General features: G+C 39.2%; 3 protein-coding genes across 8 annotated transcripts in view; all 3 read left to right on the top strand.

Moving 5' to 3' along the window:
* The window catches only part of Ppn (Papilin), a 37752-nt gene extending 33965 nt beyond the window's left edge, over positions 1 to 3787 (top strand). For 5 of the 6 annotated variants that reach the window (XM_065476196.1, XM_065476200.1, XM_065476199.1 and 2 more), the window contains 7 exons: positions 390 to 593; positions 683 to 819; positions 872 to 1022; positions 1135 to 1554; positions 2021 to 2176; positions 2250 to 2369; positions 2890 to 3787. In XM_065476196.1, the coding sequence (XP_065332268.1) occupies positions 390 to 593; positions 683 to 819; positions 872 to 1022; positions 1135 to 1554; positions 2021 to 2176; positions 2250 to 2369; positions 2890 to 3068 (1367 nt within the window). In that variant the 3' untranslated portion in view covers positions 3069 to 3787. The remainder of the gene's footprint in view (positions 1 to 389; positions 594 to 682; positions 820 to 871; positions 1023 to 1134; positions 1555 to 2020; positions 2177 to 2249; positions 2370 to 2889) is intronic. The other variant, XM_065476201.1, reaches the window with a different exon arrangement.
* Positions 3788 to 5542: 1755 nt separating this feature from the next.
* On the top strand, positions 5543 to 12467 carry FANCI (Fanconi anemia complementation group I). The gene is made up of 23 exons (XM_065497709.1): positions 5543 to 5740; positions 6126 to 6233; positions 6317 to 6492; positions 6548 to 6715; positions 6850 to 7073; positions 7232 to 7437; positions 7494 to 7630; positions 7689 to 7903; positions 8307 to 8638; positions 8804 to 8933; positions 8996 to 9306; positions 9368 to 9559; positions 9610 to 9791; positions 9968 to 10141; positions 10194 to 10345; positions 10403 to 10584; positions 10799 to 10969; positions 11024 to 11210; positions 11452 to 11665; positions 11717 to 11789; positions 11848 to 12009; positions 12108 to 12203; positions 12260 to 12467. The coding sequence occupies exons 1-23, from the start codon at positions 5648 to 5650 to the stop codon at positions 12320 to 12322; spliced, it is 3948 nt and encodes a 1315-aa protein (XP_065353781.1). The 5' UTR covers positions 5543 to 5647; the 3' UTR covers positions 12323 to 12467.
* A 2835-nt stretch (positions 12468 to 15302) lies between these two features.
* Positions 15303 to 17233, top strand: LOC135948437 (17-beta-hydroxysteroid dehydrogenase type 6-like). Its single transcript, XM_065497720.1, has 7 exons — positions 15303 to 15573; positions 15910 to 16116; positions 16165 to 16350; positions 16400 to 16532; positions 16586 to 16697; positions 16759 to 16854; positions 16913 to 17233. The coding sequence occupies exons 1-7, from the start codon at positions 15459 to 15461 to the stop codon at positions 17057 to 17059; spliced, it is 996 nt and encodes a 331-aa protein (XP_065353792.1). The 5' UTR covers positions 15303 to 15458; the 3' UTR covers positions 17060 to 17233.
* Positions 17234 to 17326: the final 93 nt, after the last annotated feature.

A 17326-nucleotide genomic window follows, 5' to 3' on the forward strand; every position in this document is an offset into this window, starting at 1 on the left:
GCAGCTATGCCATTAAAAAATACTGCAGACCTGTCTCCCATGTTATAGAGGGGATCAAACTAGATATTTTATTACAATAGGTGGCTATTCTCTCTTTTATAATAAATAGTTTTTAGACAAATTTTTTGGTCCAGGAGCTGTAGAAATCAAATTTTATTATTTTAATTTATTACTGAGGAACTGATATATTGAATGAATTTTTAATTCGGTATCTAGCAAATTTTGATAAATTGATTCGTTTTATAGATATAATCAACTCTCACAAATTCTTAATATTATGTGGAATAAATGCGTATAATATTCTTGGACTGATAAATATCATCAAAATATTTTTACAAAATCCTAAATAATATCACTGAAATTGTGTAATTCTATGATAATTTTTCCAGTCGAGAAGCCAGGAGTGTGTCCTCCAGTAGAGGAGGCTGACAATTGCACACATACCTGCAGAGAGGACGCAGACTGCGGTGGCGGAGACAAGTGCTGTTACAACGGTTGCGCCTACCAATGCCTCAACCCGAACGCTGTTGACGTAACACCACCGCCCGTGAGGCCGACACAAGCGCCTGTACCTACGCTGCGAACTCCGCCAGGTAAAACATCGTTTGAAGATACCAAATAAAATTATTAAAGAAATTGTGTGCGCCATTTTTGCTAACAATGAGAAACTATCAATCTGCAGAGTACCCTAAATATGAGGCACCGCAGATTAGTCTTCCCGAGCCAAACGTCAGCGTGCCTGAAGGTGGTGAGTGCACTTTGAAGTGCTCGACGAGAGGAAATCCAACTCCAACGCTGACGTGGAGGAAAGACAGAATTGTAATAGACGGACTAATTTTGAACAGTTTTCTGACATTTCGATTTCTAACAGATCGACGGCTCTTACGGCAGACACCGTCTCCTGTCCGACGGTTCGTTACAGCTGATCGGCGTGACGCGGGACGACTCGGGCCTGTACGCGTGCAGCGCAGAGAACGGCGTTGGCAAGCCAGTCACCCGGGAAATCCGCGTTGAGGTCACAGGTCAGCAAGTCGAGAATAATAATCATCAACAATTGTTGCATCTTGGTGTTGGTTTGGCTAATTCGGTTTGCATGCCCAATTCGGTGTGTGGCGTCCGCATGTTTGTGCACAGATGGCAGAACTAACCAGGCCGTGATTGTCAACAAGGAGCCCGTGGTGCGGGTCAACATCAACACGCCGGCCGTGCTCTACTGCTACGCCATGGGCTGGCCGCGACCTACGATTACGTGGTGGCGCAGCAGCTCCATACTGCCAATGGCAAGCAAGAAGTACGAGCAGCGCCGCGACTTCGCGCTCGTCATCGCCTCCGTCACCTACGAAGACCTCGGCGCCTACACGTGCCAGGCGTACAACGGCCTCGGCAGGGCCAACTCGTGGACCATCACACTACAGGGGTACAAGCCACCCGGCTCCGTCTTCTCAGGCTCTGAGACGTACTACCAGTTCCTGGTCGAACCTGAAGTTGTCCGGCCGCCCCCCGTGCGGCCCCGTATCCCATTGCCTTCACCCGAACCCACTCAAATAATCACAGGTGCATGCTTGGCAATGTGGCTTTCATTTCACTAAACTCTGTAACTCGCTCTTTAGATAATAACAACAATTAATGGAGAATTGAAATTTTGACATTTCCTTAAAGCAACCAAAAGTCATCTTAAATATTGCTCTGCTATAGTTTTTGCATTTTGTATGAATAAATTTAAATTAAATTGCACCTATATAATCTCTGCCCGTGTGAGGAGAGAAGAAAATTCGTCCCAATTTAAAAAATATAAAAAGGAGTATCCGAGCTTGTAATATTTTTAACCATTTGCATTATTTTTCTTTGTATTCATGGGGGATCAATTTTGGAGTCTAATTTGTGCAATATCAGCGCTTCTGGCATGTATTAATATAATATATAACCTAATTTAAGTTATGTGCATGTTTACTCTCTGAACTAACACTTTTAACAAAATATTTCATTTCGTCTTAATAATTTAATTTGTGGAAATTCGCAGTGCCAGTCAGAGTTAACATTTCGTCGCCTCAAACAACCTATTCCACCGGTTCAAGTTTGTCTATCATATGCGAAGTGGACGGATATCCGATTCCCAGAGTCTATTGGTTTAAAGACAACACGCGACTTGAGCCCTCTGATAGAGTGATATTTTCAGGTGATTGCAATTAAAATTTAATTTCTTTGAGTTTAAAATTTTTATTGAATTTTGTGATTTACATATCTCACAGAAGGAAATCGTTTGACAATCGAGCAAGTCCAAAGCATAGACGGCGGCACTTACAAGTGCGAGGCCGCCAACGACGCGGGGAGAGACAGTGCGACCATCTCCATTCAAATACGTGACGACTGTAAGACTAAAAATGAACTTATTTCTTTTGTACCTCAGTAAAAATGCAAGGGTGTGGGTATCTCGTGCGAAGTGGCAGATTTTAGAGTTTTTCATTGGTCCCTGCCATTTCTGGAGATAAAGGGAAGCAATGTGTATAGAAAGAGTGCAATATTACAAGAATGCCAGTGCAGTTTGAGTCCACTATGGAATTGATTTGAAAATACTTATTTTTTAGCCCCCAACCCCATCCCAAAATATTAATGTGGTCATTTATATTAGCCCAGTTTTTCGTTTCTGATCCAGTCTTATTCACGAAAAATAAGGTTCATCCTTAGGTTTTTCGGATAACGCCTTTTCGAAACAATTAATCAATATCTTAACCTATCGAATAATGTTTAGACTTGTGAAAAGTAGAATCCACTCTGAAATTTGAGTTGAAGACTTAAGTATTGGTCTAACCTAAAAATCTTTTAGTTTGGTTTCTATTCTCATATAAATGTGCAATTTTACTTTGCCAATAATTGTAGCATATGTTCCAGCGCTACAAATTCACCCGAACTGCACGGACAGTCCATTTTACGCACAGTGCAAGCTTATCGTCAAGGGCAAATACTGCACGCACAGGTACTACGCCCGCTTCTGCTGCCGCTCGTGTACCGAAGCTGGTCAACTGCCACTCGACGGTGCTCACCTGTACGGCGGCTCCTCCCGAAAATAATTACTGCACGCTACTAGTCTTTGCACTACCGAGAGCCTAAATATTTATTGATTCGCAACGTACACACAGAGACAGTGAAATGAAATTAGCAGTGCAGTGCTGTTCGAACGCAGAATTTAACTATTGTAAACGCAGCTCCGAGTCGTCTTTGCGCCGATGCGATCAGAGCAGAAACGATTAAAATGTGTTCAACCTATGCCGATTAGCGGAAAACATCTTTTCTGGGTGCTGATAATATATTGCAAAGTAAAATTTAACTGAAATAATAACAAGTTGATTATTGCTTTCTCTGAACACACACCAGTCTTTAAGCTGCCATTTAAACTCTAGATTTCTTGCTTAGGTTACGATGAGTACATAGTTTTAGTGCTGCAGGTGGATAATATGATGATTGTCGGTTGGACGACCAATGAGTGCCTTTTGTGCAGTGATAGTAGTATTTTTTAGCGCAAGTTACCTTCCAACTCCTCCTCATATTGAGTCTGCATAACTGGTGTTGACAATCATTTATTTCTCGGCATAAAATCAATTAAATTTTATATTTCTCTCCCGCACCCAGGAAAAAGCTATTTTTATCTCCTGTTAAATTTACCTTCGCCTTAAGAAATTTTTGATGAAAAGTGAATATAAAACTGCTTCGAATTGTGCCTTGATTTTGGAATCTGTTTTATTTTGTTGTATGAAAATATTCCTAACAAATAAAAATAATTTTAAATTAATTTCAAATTTGTTTTTCATTTCGTGAAAGGCTTTATAATAAAAAACATTGATTAAATTTTTAGAGCTTTACAGGCCAACAAATAAGAAAATTTAACATTGTTGACTAATATAGCAAATAAGTGTATGTGTACATATATGTAGTTCAATTAATTTTTAATAATGATTTTGGCATGATATTGATCCCTCTCGTCGCGATCTTTCCAATAGTGTGCGAATTAAAAGGTAAGTTACCTTACGAAATAAATCCTGATTTTCAATAGGTAGATAGTGCTTGCCACTTGATTAGCCTGCAATTTGGAGCCGATTAATTTTCTCAAAAATTTAGACCTAAACCTGGGGAATTTTTCGCTTTCTCTTAATTTTTGGATAAGTATAATGTATTTTAAGCAAAAAGGTAAAAATAATCGGTCACCATTTTCTGTAAAGCTTTACCATAATATAATCTTTAATTTGCATTTTAAACAATTTTCTCCATTTTCCTATTTTTTTCTTTATCTCTAGAATCAAGCGCGTGTGGCGCTGGTTGCGGAAAAAAGCAAAAAATAATATAATTATGTAGTATGTAATCGCATATTTTTTATTATACATAATGGTTGAGCAAAGCATGCAAGACAGGAAATGGAAACAGGAAACAAGAATTCCTGCTTTTTCCTGGAATTCCGGCAGGACAGGAAAATATTTTTCAGGTACAGGACAAGACGGGAATTTTGCTTCAAAACAATTCCATTCTTGATCTTTTATATCAAAATATATCTCATTTAAAGACAGTAAAGACAGCATAACTTTTCATTTTGATACTGCTTTACAACGTTTACTTTCTTTCATGTAACTAAACATTTAGCCTAAAAATTATTCATGGAGTTTACAATTTGGCTCTAAAATATTTTTTAAAAAGCACAACTCTTTAATTATAGTCAGTGGTTTTCGAACAAACTAACATTTTACCGAATCAATCTACTGTATAAAAAATAACATTTTTTCGGGGTTTTCTGCAATTTTTTCATTTTAAGCATTTTTTGGAAATACTTTGTTGGATATTAAATTTTGGAAATTTTGTGTGGGGTGCATAGTATTTTTACCGATTAGTTCATAAAGAGGAATTAGGAATTATATATCAACAGACATAATACAATAACTTTGAAAATCTGTTAAAATGGAAGTTTCAAATAATTAAAAGCAAACAAAAAACAGATATGTAAAAATTAATAAAAGATCAATTTGTTAAATGGAATTAAATTTAATAAAAAAAAAAACAGGAAAAAACAGGAACAGGATAGAACCGGAAATCCAAATTTGGAACAGGAACAGGACAGGAAATTTTTTCCCGGAACAGGTCAGGACAGGAACAGAAAAACCTTTCTTGAATACGCTCTAATGCAAGAACCATGGATATGAAGACATGATGAGTAATCAAAAAGGATAAAACCGCATTTAACAAATAATAGTGAAATTTCTCTAGACCTTATATACTATAATAAATAATGCACCCTAATTCTTCAGCTCATGTTTCTTACGGTACAGTTAAATAATATGATAAGTCTGGAGCCTGCATTCTATCGGAAAGGTTAGTGATAGTGATAGTCTGCTGACGTCTGATACTGATTGTGAGAAAAAAAGCGAAAAAAGAATGAAATGAAAAAACATTATCTCCTCACGTTACACCACACCGCACCACACTCACCTTGAACCAGCAAGCCCAGCAAGCGGGAAAACGTACCACTCGTCAGCCGTCACAGCTGCTTAGAGTGCTTAGCGATAGAGAAGTGAAATTTAAACTCGGACAAACCACAAACACACAAGAGAAACAAAAATATCGAACTATTGTTATGGACACTACCTTTTAATCGCCTCTCTGAAAAATGAGTAACCTGCTGTTGAAACTTACTGAGCTGGACGGCCTGCAGAGAGACAAAGAAGTTGAAAATGTCATCAACAATCTTACCGACGAGAAGGTAAAAACACAAATGCACGATTTTTTTGGGTGATATAATATAATAAATATATATGTATATGACATTTTACTACATACTTCTTATTCATAGAACAAATAATTTTGGACTTTTGAGTTAAGATTGTTACATGTCACAATATATAGTAAATAATAGTAAGTCAATATTGAGTAATCGAGCTAATTTAGACTCACCCTTTGTAAAATTCCCATTTTGAGTGCTCATTTTATAAAATACAAATTACATTTATATGATATGTATTGAAAAATAATATCCGTTACGTACGCATACATTACATATTATTCCTACAAAAATAATTTAAATAAATATTGTAAAACATCTTAAGTTTTTAAGTTTTAAAATTTAAAGTTCCTTAAATTTTTTGCAGGTATTGTCAGTATTAAAGAGTCGTCTTGTAGACAGCATAGCGCCAAGATGTATTGGCATTATCCTGAACGCATACAGCAGAACCAACCAGGAGAAGAAAAAGCTAGCTGTAGGTGGACTGTCTAAATTTGGTTTTTCCTTCATGCTAATGAGAAAATAATATATGTAATACCATACATATTGCTGCTACAGCTGATCAGAGCGATCCTGGAAGAGATACCTTTGCAGGCTGCCCTAAGCGCGATGCAAGTGCGAGACTTAACTAACGCCATCCTGAGCGACCTGGAAAGCCTGCAGTCGGGCTCGCTTGTCAGACTGGTTGACTTCTGCATCAATATGATGAAAGAGAAGGAGCGCAGTAAAGAATGGTACTTGGTGATTGGTCCTCTCTTTTCACTTGATTAATAAATTAATATTTTGCAGTTGGAAAGAAATTCTACCACGGCTGCTGTTGCTGCTGAAGGAGAAACCTGTTGTAAACCATTGCGGTACAGACATGTCTGGCCTTGAATATCGCAGCCAGGTTCTTAAGGCGCTGTGCAACGCTGAGTGGAAGCCTGAAAACATCACCATGATTGCTGCCATGTTCAGGTCTTGATCATAAATCAGTATTTTAGGCTGCAGATATCAATACCTGATGTTTCAGATACAATTTCCAATTTACACAGCTGATCCCAGTGAATTTCTTTTAATCTCGCACTTGAATGATTTGTTTTGGTGAGTAGAGAAGTACCGCTAGCTGGGGAAGAGTTGAAACAGGTCGTGCTGAAGCTGTTGGATGGCTTGGATGAATTAGAGGCGGCCGAAGTTCCACCCTTTGTCTATCAGATGCTGCGGCTGTGCGGTCACCAGCATTTTTTGCTGGTCCTTATGCACATACAGAAGTACTTTGATCGAGGCAGCTCAACCGAGTCGGACTTTGACTCTATTGAAGCTGTTGAAAGCAATGGTAAAGCAATAATTATACTTCGATCCTTTCTAAAGATTTTTAGTTCTAAATGAAACCGTACAAATGAATCCGATCAAAGTTACAGCTAATTTCTTCTACCATCTTATTAGATGCTTCACAAAATAGTTGGTCTCTCTTAATCGCTTCTTTGTTTACAGGGAGAGCATTGTCCGCTGACATGCGGCAGTCTGAAAGCACTGTTTTATTCCACGTACAGAAATGCGTGGCGCAGGACCCACAGTGCGGCAGAAACCTTTCAAATTCGCTGCAAAACTTGGTCTGCACGCCAGAAATCCTATTTGGAAACTCCTTTTTACTCTCAGCTGTGCTGATGATCTGTGATGTTGCCACGGTCAGGGAAAAGGTTAATAATTGCAGTCTAATAGTTAAGCACCTTTCTTAACGCCCTGCCTCTTTCAGTTTTTACCAATTCTTGTGAATAGTTTCGCTAGGAGCGTGATGGACCAGGATATTCTGAACAGACTCTCTTGGACCAATATAATTCTTGCGCCACAAAACAAACTGGAAACTTGCCTGAAGAGTCTAATAGAAAAGACGTAACTTCATCATCTTATCATCTGTAGCTGTTTTAACATATAAACGAGGTTTTTACAGAGACATTCAACGAGGAGTCGTACTAGAGCAGCTGGTCAAATTCTGCTTTGAAGTTCTACTGAATAGGAGGTCAGGCCGTTCAGCGGAAACTATCCTCACCACAGCCTCCAACACACTTCTTTACATTGCCAAGAAACAGCCAGACTCTGTTTCTGTTATTCTTGAACTCTTGGTCATTAACATCACAGGTGGAAAATTTGAGCCCCACTTGTTACGTGAGTACATCTTGTTGTCTCATCTCCTCATGTTAAAATGAAAAACATTTTTGTCCTAAATAATGGTTAAGTGAGCTGCTTATCCTGATAAAATATTCCTGATTTGTTTCAACTTTCATTAAGAGAAAACTGAAAGTACATTTAATGAGTGAAGCTTTGCATATAAGTTACCTTAATGTCTGAAACCACGTCAGGAAATGCCTAAGATCCTTTTACGTCTATCAAAATCAAAGAGTAATTTTACTGTGTTAGTCTTGTTATACTTAACATAAACTATGACTGTAAATTTTTGCTTCTATGTAACTCCAACGAATGCTATAAAAGCATTTATTGGCGAATTATTTATATTTATCAAATGGAAGCAGTTTGCTTCGATTCATTTAGGCCGCGATAAATTTTGCAGGCTGTTTGAAGCGGCTGATCGGGATGACGCAGGCTAAGCTGCTGGTGAAGACAGAGTTCCTGTCGATGCGGATGGTGGAGCACCTTGTCAATATGCAACCAGCTGCGGCAGAGCAAAGCGTGGTGGCGCTGATTCCGCTGCTCTCGCGCTCTGAGGGGTTGTGCAACAACCTAGTGGTCAACTTGCGTAAGGCCATCAACAGGCCTCTGGTGGAAACCAAACTGATGGCCGTCCATGGCCTCCTCACTCTTGTACAAAGGCTCAAGGTCAAGAAGTTCCTTGCCAACTCACAGGCCACTCAGTTCTCATCCAATAATAGCGTATCAAGTCAGGTGTGTGAATTATTTTATTATGAAAAATTGAGCACAACATTTTTTTAAGAATTATCAAATATAATAATAGTAATGTTAAACCTATTCAAAACTACAGTTAAAATGGGTTGAATTTGTTCACAAAATCACATATTACATTAATATTTTATATAATTTTTTGGTTAGGTGAGCGCTGAAGTTACTTATCATGGCATTCCACACACCAAGGACATGACTGCGATGAACATGGAGTTGATTCAGATCCTCACGCCTGCTCTTTTTTGTCAACCTGAGGTTCGGCTTAGACTTTATGAAGGTAACACAACGCACAGGCATTATTGAAAATAACTAGATCAAGAAACACAACAATAATTTCAGGTATCCACTCTATACCCACTCAAGAAAATAGTTTGGGGCCTGTGGTAATGCACATGTTACTTAAAAACCTCGCCAAGTGCAAGGATTTAAACGGAGCAAATGTGCTTGATCTTGAGAAGTGCTACAAGGAAGGTATGGATGATGAAGTTGAGCTGGTGGAGCCGGTGGGCCACCTCGTTTTCTCCCTCGCCATGGTCCTCTGCAGCGTTGGCAATGAGCACTGCGAGTTCAACACTGCGCGAGAGATGTTTGACTTTATGCAGAGTTTGACTAACAGGATGGCCCAGCTCACCACTGCTGACCTTGGTTATGTGCGTGCTATTCACTCAATTATTCTGCCTCGTGTGTGAAATTTAAAATATATTTTTACAGCCTCAGGACAAACTGGTGTTTGAAGAGGGTGCAAAGGGGGATACTAAGGTGCTGGTGCTCACCCTTGGAATGAACTTGTGTGAAGCCGTCATTGCTTACCTGATTAGGAGCTGGGCTGACTCAAAGGAGCAGCAGGCGAAGAAGGTTGCATCTGTCTTCAACACCTACATCTCGATCAAAGCACACCTCGCGGTAGGTTCCTTGCTCCGTAAGCCTTACAGGAGTAAAATGTGCGTTTTCAGGGATGCAAGCGACAGACAAAGAAGAAAGATCCTAATCAAACTGTTGGAGGGAGTCAAATGGCAAACCCAAGGAAAAGAAGCAGGCCTGCAGCCAGCTCATCAAGCAAGGAAATTGGTGGCATGGTGTTACCGCCTGTCCTTGACCTGCCCACAATCTGCTTACTATTGCAGCTGCTCTACTGGTAAGTTTGATTTTGAAGATGGCCCTTGAGTCACTAACATGTTCTTGAACATGTTTACAAGGATGTGCTGAAGGCTTGATACCTACTTGCCTAGCACATTGAAGTTGACAGTCTAATCAAAAACTCACATTATTGTTGAAATAATGCTTCATTACCGGTCCTCTCATTAAAAACAGTGATTGTGACTGGGCCAATGCAACGCAGGCTGCCATCTTGAAAAACAAATTGGCTTTCCAAATTTGGACGCTGAATTCATTGGTGCAGGTGATGCACCACTACAAAGCTTCCAGCAGCAATGGCCTCATGGAAAAGTCTTCACCTGAATTCAACAGCTTTTGCGTGATCGGAAAGTGTGTATCTTTACTCTTATAGAGTTGGCATATTCGTAACAAATACTTGTAGTATTCTCTTTAACTGCCTGAAAAAACTCCCAGAAATCGCCAAGGATACCCCTGATTTTGCCCTACTCCAGGTTGAAGCCCTGTCTGAGCTTGTGAACCTCTTTTTCCAAGACAACCCTCTTATGCTGGACCCATTCATCTCAACAGTTGACAGTTTGAACCAAAATAATTACTAAATGTGCTTTGGATAATAATATCATCCCTTTGCAGATGGAAATGCGGATGAGTCTGCGGCCAACATCATCACCAAATTGATTAAGCTGGTGCCTGACATGATTGAGTTTCTTTACGAAAACGATGAAACTGAGGCCAGCTACAGTAAAATTCCCAGAGTTGTGATCACCATCGCAAGTCGTATTACAAGTCTGTTGAAAGAGACTGGTGTGGATCTGGTAATTATTTTGTAACAGTTGTCTAGAGTCAGAATATTTCAGCCTTGTTTCCACTTTACCTTTAAAACTTTTAAATGCCACAACAGCATTAATTATTAAGTACATCTTTAGCTGCTGGCCTTGTCTATCACTTCCATTTGATGGCATGCTTGAAAACTAGCCTTTTTTGATCAAATACTGTCAGTAAAATCTGGAATTAATAACTCGTCTGTAGATTTTGAATTGGCTGCAAGAATTTGCAAAGAAGTCAGTGTGCAGCGATGAAGCCATTGTGAAAGCTCTCCTTGAACTGCTGCTAAGCGTGTTTGCGTTGAGGAGGCGCACCACTGGCGCAATGCGTGTCTTTGCCAAAGACATCAGCTTCCACCTTGATGCCATTGACAAAGTGAGAAAAATCTTATAAGGTCCGCAATTAAAATCATGTGTTTATTTGAATCAGGAAAGAGCCCTGGCAGATGTGAATAGAGCGAGCGTCTCAATGGTGGACAAAAAGCATGTGCCAATGTTTGTGCAAGTTACCTGTGCACACCTCCGTCATCTGCTTGAAGTGGCTAATGTGCTGCTGCAGCGACTCTCTGCTGAACGCTGCCTCCAACCCTATCAGATCAATGACCAGTGCGCCAAAAGTAATGAGAATTCACTTATACATTAATTTTACAGATACCTAAGAGATTTAATGTAGAGTTAGTATTATTGTTCATTAATTTGCCGTGCAAGGATCAACAATCAGAATAATCAAACAGGTTTTCACGCGTGAAATGCACTTGAGGTTCTGCAAATTTTAATTTTTTTTTACAGCTATGCTTAGTTTCTAAATTTCTGTGCAAGAGAAGAGTGAATAGAATAATATAACTTCATTTATTTCAGTTATAAGCTGTGTAAATGGAAAGGAGAAAGAGCTGTGCCAATTGCTGGATTCGGTGATGAGTGTGGTGATGATGCTGCTGAATGTTGGGTTGGAAAGGGAACAGGGTGAGGCTCTGTTAAAAGACGTGTGTAGCATTTACCGCACCTGCAGTAGCGTTTGCAAGCACTTCTCTAAATTCTGCATCAAAGGAGATAGGCCTTACAGGCAGGCAGAGTAAGTGCACTCTCTTTTAAATCGAATCCCAGACTAAGCAGTTTATCCCAGATTTGCGTCAGTGGTTGAGCTGGCAGGAAAGACTTTGCCACCTTTAATAAGGGACTTCATCACGCACTTGGAGGTAAGCGAGCAACCTATTGTCCCTGCGTTTGTTCTCTTTTCATAAGAAATGCTTGCAGACTGAGATGAAGAAAAAGTATAAAGCACTGGAAGGAAAGAAGAAATTCAATGCGAAGGCTGCTCAGAAAATGGTGCTAAGGGAGTCAGATTCATTTGCCAAAACCATGCTTGAATACGAGAAGTTCAGCAAGTGCGTTTTTCAACTTGCTGCCAAAGCCAAGGTGAGTTTTCTTGATAGCAAGTACCAAGCTGCTTTTGCTGTTTTGATATCAGGAAAATATACAATACTTGAGAAAATATAATTTCACTGTTTTTGCAGGACCCTGGTTTGAAGAACCAGCTCAATTTGGGACCAAGTCATGATTTTCGAATCAATTACAAGGAGGTAGTGGAGAAAATGACTCGAGGCAATGAGGTGCGTCATCTCTTCATCCCTTTACATTACCATAAGGTTCCTAATTCTTTCCTCAGCAAACTGAAAACGGCAGCGAATCTGGTGATGGTGAAGCAACTGAAGAGGATGAAGAATCATGAAAGTCTTTAAAGAAGGTATGCCGCAAAACATGATGATAAGTTCAAATTTGGCAAATATCTGTTGTCTCCCAAAACAGTACGATACATACGTTTTTAAATGATTATAATTACACTCAATAAAATACACATTTAATTTTTCATCAAACTTTTGACTTGATATATCATGATTCTGGTAAAATCAAATTACTGCTAAGTTAGTGTGCAATATTATGTAAATTGCAATGTATTCAGTAGAAGGCAATTTGAGTACTTTGAAAATTCATGATAGTGTCAGAACTTTCTGACTGAATATTAAGTGACCACCTAGTATTGACTTCCTGGTTGTTTGCTATTAGGCACTTGAAATTAACTTTGTTGAAAGTTATAAAGTTCTACGTACATATTTCATTCAGGAAGGTATGTACCATTATTAAATCATTTTGCTCTTTAATTTTGTGGATTTTTGCTCCTTAGTCTGAGGCAACAATATGGCTAAAAAACGAACAATAAAAGTAATATCCAATCAAATTATTGTTATTAAAGTGAGTGGTTGATGCTCGAGTTGTATAGTGTCTGAATATGTGGCTGGGCGTTAAAAGAAATGATAAAGCGCCTTGAATTTGAGAGTCAGCACATTTGAAGGTACATACAGCCACACCTGCAGAGAGGATGACCAAGTCAGCGGATGTGGCGGCGCACTTGGATGCAATTGAAGCAGAAAACAACGCGCCCTGCTTGAAAAAGCGACATTGGCTAATGAGAAGGACAGCGTGCTTAGATTAGCGCAGGAAAAGAGCGAAGATCACTGATTTGCATGAGAGCAGCAGCATTTTGGTCCAGGTGACATGCGAAAAATGGACCCTGGAAGATATTTATTATAAAGCTATCAAACGTAAAGAAGAATTTGAAGGAAAGCGTCAAGGAGTCTGAAGGCAGTCTGCGGCTAAAGCAAATAATGAAACTGGCAGAGTTAAACAACCTGACAGCTAAATTTGACGTAAGACTGAAGATAAAAGGTGAAACCGTGGAGAAAATTGAATCTTAGCTGCATGAAGACAGTGCGAAGCTGGAAACCGAGATTGAATTAGGTAAGCAGCAGTAGGAACTCGCAGAAAGCGAACGTTCAAAACAGGCTGTGCTGCTCCATCAGTAGTTAGAAAGCCGAGCTGCTTTGCTGGTAAAGTGGAAGTCCACTACAGAGGATACTGCTCTGCTGCAGATGCAAGCTGATAAAATGCGAGCAGAGCTAGCGAATGCGAACTGCGAAGGAAAAATTGGAAATGACTTAAGAAGTCATTGCAAGAGCAAGAGTTCCTGCGAAATGCTCTTATAAAACAGAACAATGATTTACAGCGCAGTTTATATGATGCACTTGCAAACGGACGAATATTAGAGGAGAGCCTGAAATAAGCTCTTTTAAAGGACACTTCTAAACTAGAGGCTCAGAATGATGGCTTGCAGGAACATTTTAGTAACGCTAGAGAAGTGCTGGAAAACACGGGAAAAAATCTCATTTAGCTGCGTAAACGCAAAATCGCAACGGGAAAGCTTGCTGAGCAATTCAGAGCAGAATAAAAGAACGTGGAAAAGAATATAAATTTTTATAAACAATTTTAAAAACCAAAAAATTTACAATCAAATCGGCATATTTTAAATTCCTAGATCGGTAAATTAAGACTAATATTCGCAAAGGAGAAAAGAGGAATGCAACAAGCCAGAAACACATAACTGGATTAAGTCATTTAAATGATTGACAAAACTTACTAACTATGCTTCTTTGATAGGCATTTACTATCACCATATATATAAAATTAAATATTCTACATAGGCTATAGACAAATATATACTTTTTTCTAATTGGCCCAGTTTTAGAGGGATTATCATTAATCAATATATATTTGTATTAAACTTTGTTTAACTTCATAAATATACAAATCTGTTTATAGACACATATATGGCACAATTTTATTATATGTTTAATTTGCGTCTGCTGACTGCTCTGTGTTTTTGTAGGATTTATATTATGCATGTAGACTGAAGTCTGACGTTTGACGTCACCATGGAATTAAAGAGCCGCGCTCAAGTAGTGCGTTTTATTCAAGCTAAAATTCTATGTTTTGTGTGTCAGTCTCGCAAGGTCAGAGACTATCGCAGAGAAGAAGGGAAATTTCACACAAACAATATATTTACTGACATTCTGCATTGCTGAATATTACTTCATAAAGGATCTTCAAAATTGCGATACGATTTGATCTGGGAAGGGATAATAATATGATTTACAAGGCACACGTGTTATGTGACTCACTTCATAATTATAACAGCGCAAGAGCTTTCCTAATTAGGAGATTGAGTACGAGATGGCTTGGGTCAATCGACATTGTGAAATGACATATACGAGTTAGGAAAATAATAATATTGTTATAGAATCAGCCGCGCGCCAGGAACTGATAATTATTTTATTTTTAAATCGTGTATCACACAGGTATAGCATTGTTTTCTGCAAAAAAAAAAAACGTTTCCTGCATGCTGATCTTTTGCTACAAATTAGTGGGAAGTTCTAAATTATAGGGGGTTCCCATATGAAACTGCACACAGTATACTCCTGATGAATGTAGTTTTCAGGAAAATTTAAGGAAATTAAGCTTTCTTATAAGTTTTTAAATTTATGTGGCAAAAACCAGAATCAGTAAAAATGTCAAATAACTTTTGCAAGAAGATAAAAAAAACAGATCATGTTGGTTAAGAAAAAAACTTGAGGTCATTAAGAATAATGTAGTTTTAGATGCCTTCTAAATATATCAGCGACATACGAAAAATAGCAAAAATAAGCATGACCTCAGCACTAACTTACTGCTTCAGCGCCGACTCTCCTGAAAGTGTGCGGGAGTAGCTGATCATCTCACCGCTGGTCCGCCGCGGAGGAGAGCGGATAAATTACCTTCATGGCTGGCTAGCAAGAAAGACTGCAGCTTTGATTGGAAGGGGTACGCTTGTCGGCGCGCGGAGAGAGTGCGGGAACTGGGTAGTATAGTGCCGTAGCGAGAAATCGCACACGCACAATCGTTGAGGAGCGACCACGGCGAAAAGAAGATGCATCGCTGTCTTCCTCTAGACGTTTAAGTTGCTAGCGTTTGTGGTTTCGCGTGCGTCAGAGAGCATGGACAAGATAAGATCGATTTTCGCCTCGTCCAACTCGGCTGGACAGGGAGTGGCCGCGCCAAACAAACGAGGATTAATTACAGATCTGGCCAATCGTCCAATTTTCATAACAGGTAAAATTTCTTATTTTAAAATTTTATTTTTACTTTCATTTGCCGATATGAAAAATTTGAAATTTTCTAATTAAAGCTTTTACAATTGATAAATTTAGCTTTCGTTCTAACGAGATAAAAATCAGTTAATGAGAAATAGAGAATATTGGCCACTAGATGAATTTACAGAATGTATTAAGTTCTAAAAATATTAAGAATAGCATCTCATAACTACGACTTGAAATATCCCTGCAAGTGAAATTCAAAGCGTCCATTTTATTTGTTTGAACACGCTGCAAAAAATATATTAGAAGTTACATACTTTTGCTGAATACAAATCCTTGGTGGGTGTTACAGGATGCGATTCTGGCTTCGGTCAACGGCTGGCCGCGACCCTGAACGCAATGGGGGTTCCAATTTACGCCGGAGTTTTGAGCGAAAAATCGGAAGGAGCTGAGACTTTGAAAGACCTTGGATGTAAAGTCATTCAGCTCGATATCACCAAAGACGAAGATGTGGCGAAAGCTGTCGAGTTTGTGAAGCAGGACCTCGGCAGTGAGAAAAGTAATGAAAGTTAAACTATCAAAGCGGATAAAAAAATATAATTTTCAGAGCTGCATGCGCTGATGAATAACGCTGGGATCGCGGAGGTGGGCCAGGTTGAGTGGTGTGACGTGGACGTGTTCTCCAAAGTGCTGCAAGTCAACACTTTGGGCGCGGTCAGGGTGACGCAGGCTTTGCTGCCCCTCCTGAGGTCGACGCAGGGTTCAAGAATCGTGTTCACGGCTTCTGTCGCAGGTACGCATAATTGTATTACTAACTCGCTCTCAATCTCAATTTGCAACAGGCAGGTACACCCTGCCAGGGTTCTCGGCTTACAGCATGTCAAAGCACGCGCTGATTTCGTTCGCTGACGCCCTCAGGAAGGAGATGAAACCGTTCAAGGTGTCCGTCCACACCATCCAGCCCACGGCATACACGTGCGCACTCACATTCAATTTTCGATATAATCTTTAAATTGCATGCACTGCAGCACGGCGCTGTGCTCAGCCGAGACGATCGACAGTTCGATGCAGGCCAAATGGAACGACACAGCCCAAGAGATCAAAGACGCCTATGGCGAGAGCTACTTTCAAGCTTTCAAAGTAACTCTTTCAGCATGCAATCCACGCAATATTTTTCTTTAAAATTTTCTTTGCACCACAGACTCTCTATTTGAAAGGCGTCAACGAGTTTTCAAGGAAAAACATAAACGAAGTTGTGGATGAAATGATTCACGCTCTCCTAAGCAAAAGTCCAAAGGTATTTTATATATCATTTTTAAATAGGAGAAGCAATATTAAATTGCGTTTTTTAACAGGTCACGTACATACCAACCTTTTCTACGAGAATGCGAGTGAGCTTGTTGACCACGATATCGACCTCATCGCAGGACAAAATTCTGTGCAAACGTGCCATACCCAATGTTCAACCCGCAGTTGTGGCGAAAGCTTGTGGAAAAATTTAAGAGATTCCCATCTTTTGCGGCTTTCAACAATCAATTTCATGTACAAAAAACCATAATCAAATATTAATTTTTAACTTAACATATTTCTTATCTAAATATCCATGATTTTATCGCAAAAATAAAGTCCGTGTGTGGTCAACCTATCTCATATATTCGACCTTCAGGATTTCCTGTGTATGATAAGAAATAAAAAATATTAAGATTTTCAAATGTTAGATTTTTCAATCAATCACAAATATCAATGCTTTGTTGGAGCTTGGGTTTAAA

Source organism: Cloeon dipterum, chromosome 1 (genome assembly GCF_949628265.1).
Source record: "Cloeon dipterum chromosome 1, ieCloDipt1.1, whole genome shotgun sequence".
Lineage (NCBI taxonomy): Eukaryota > Metazoa > Arthropoda > Insecta > Ephemeroptera > Baetidae > Cloeon > Cloeon dipterum.

Coding starts and splice junctions, on each gene's coding strand:
- FANCI (XM_065497709.1), top strand. CDS start 5,648: ATGAGTAACCTGCTGTTGAAACTTACTGAGCTGGACGGCCTGCAGAGA. Junction 8,639..8,803: donor ATAATAGCGTATCAAGTCAG/GTGTGTGAATTA, acceptor TTTTTTGGTTAG/GTGAGCGCTGAAGTTACTTA. Junction 10,585..10,798: donor AAGAGACTGGTGTGGATCTG/GTAATTATTTTG, acceptor ACTCGTCTGTAG/ATTTTGAATTGGCTGCAAGA.
- LOC135948437 (XM_065497720.1), top strand. CDS start 15,459: ATGGACAAGATAAGATCGATTTTCGCCTCGTCCAACTCGGCTGGACAG. Junction 16,117..16,164: donor GGACCTCGGCAGTGAGAAAA/GTAATGAAAGTT, acceptor TATAATTTTCAG/AGCTGCATGCGCTGATGAAT. Junction 16,855..16,912: donor TCCTAAGCAAAAGTCCAAAG/GTATTTTATATA, acceptor GTTTTTTAACAG/GTCACGTACATACCAACCTT.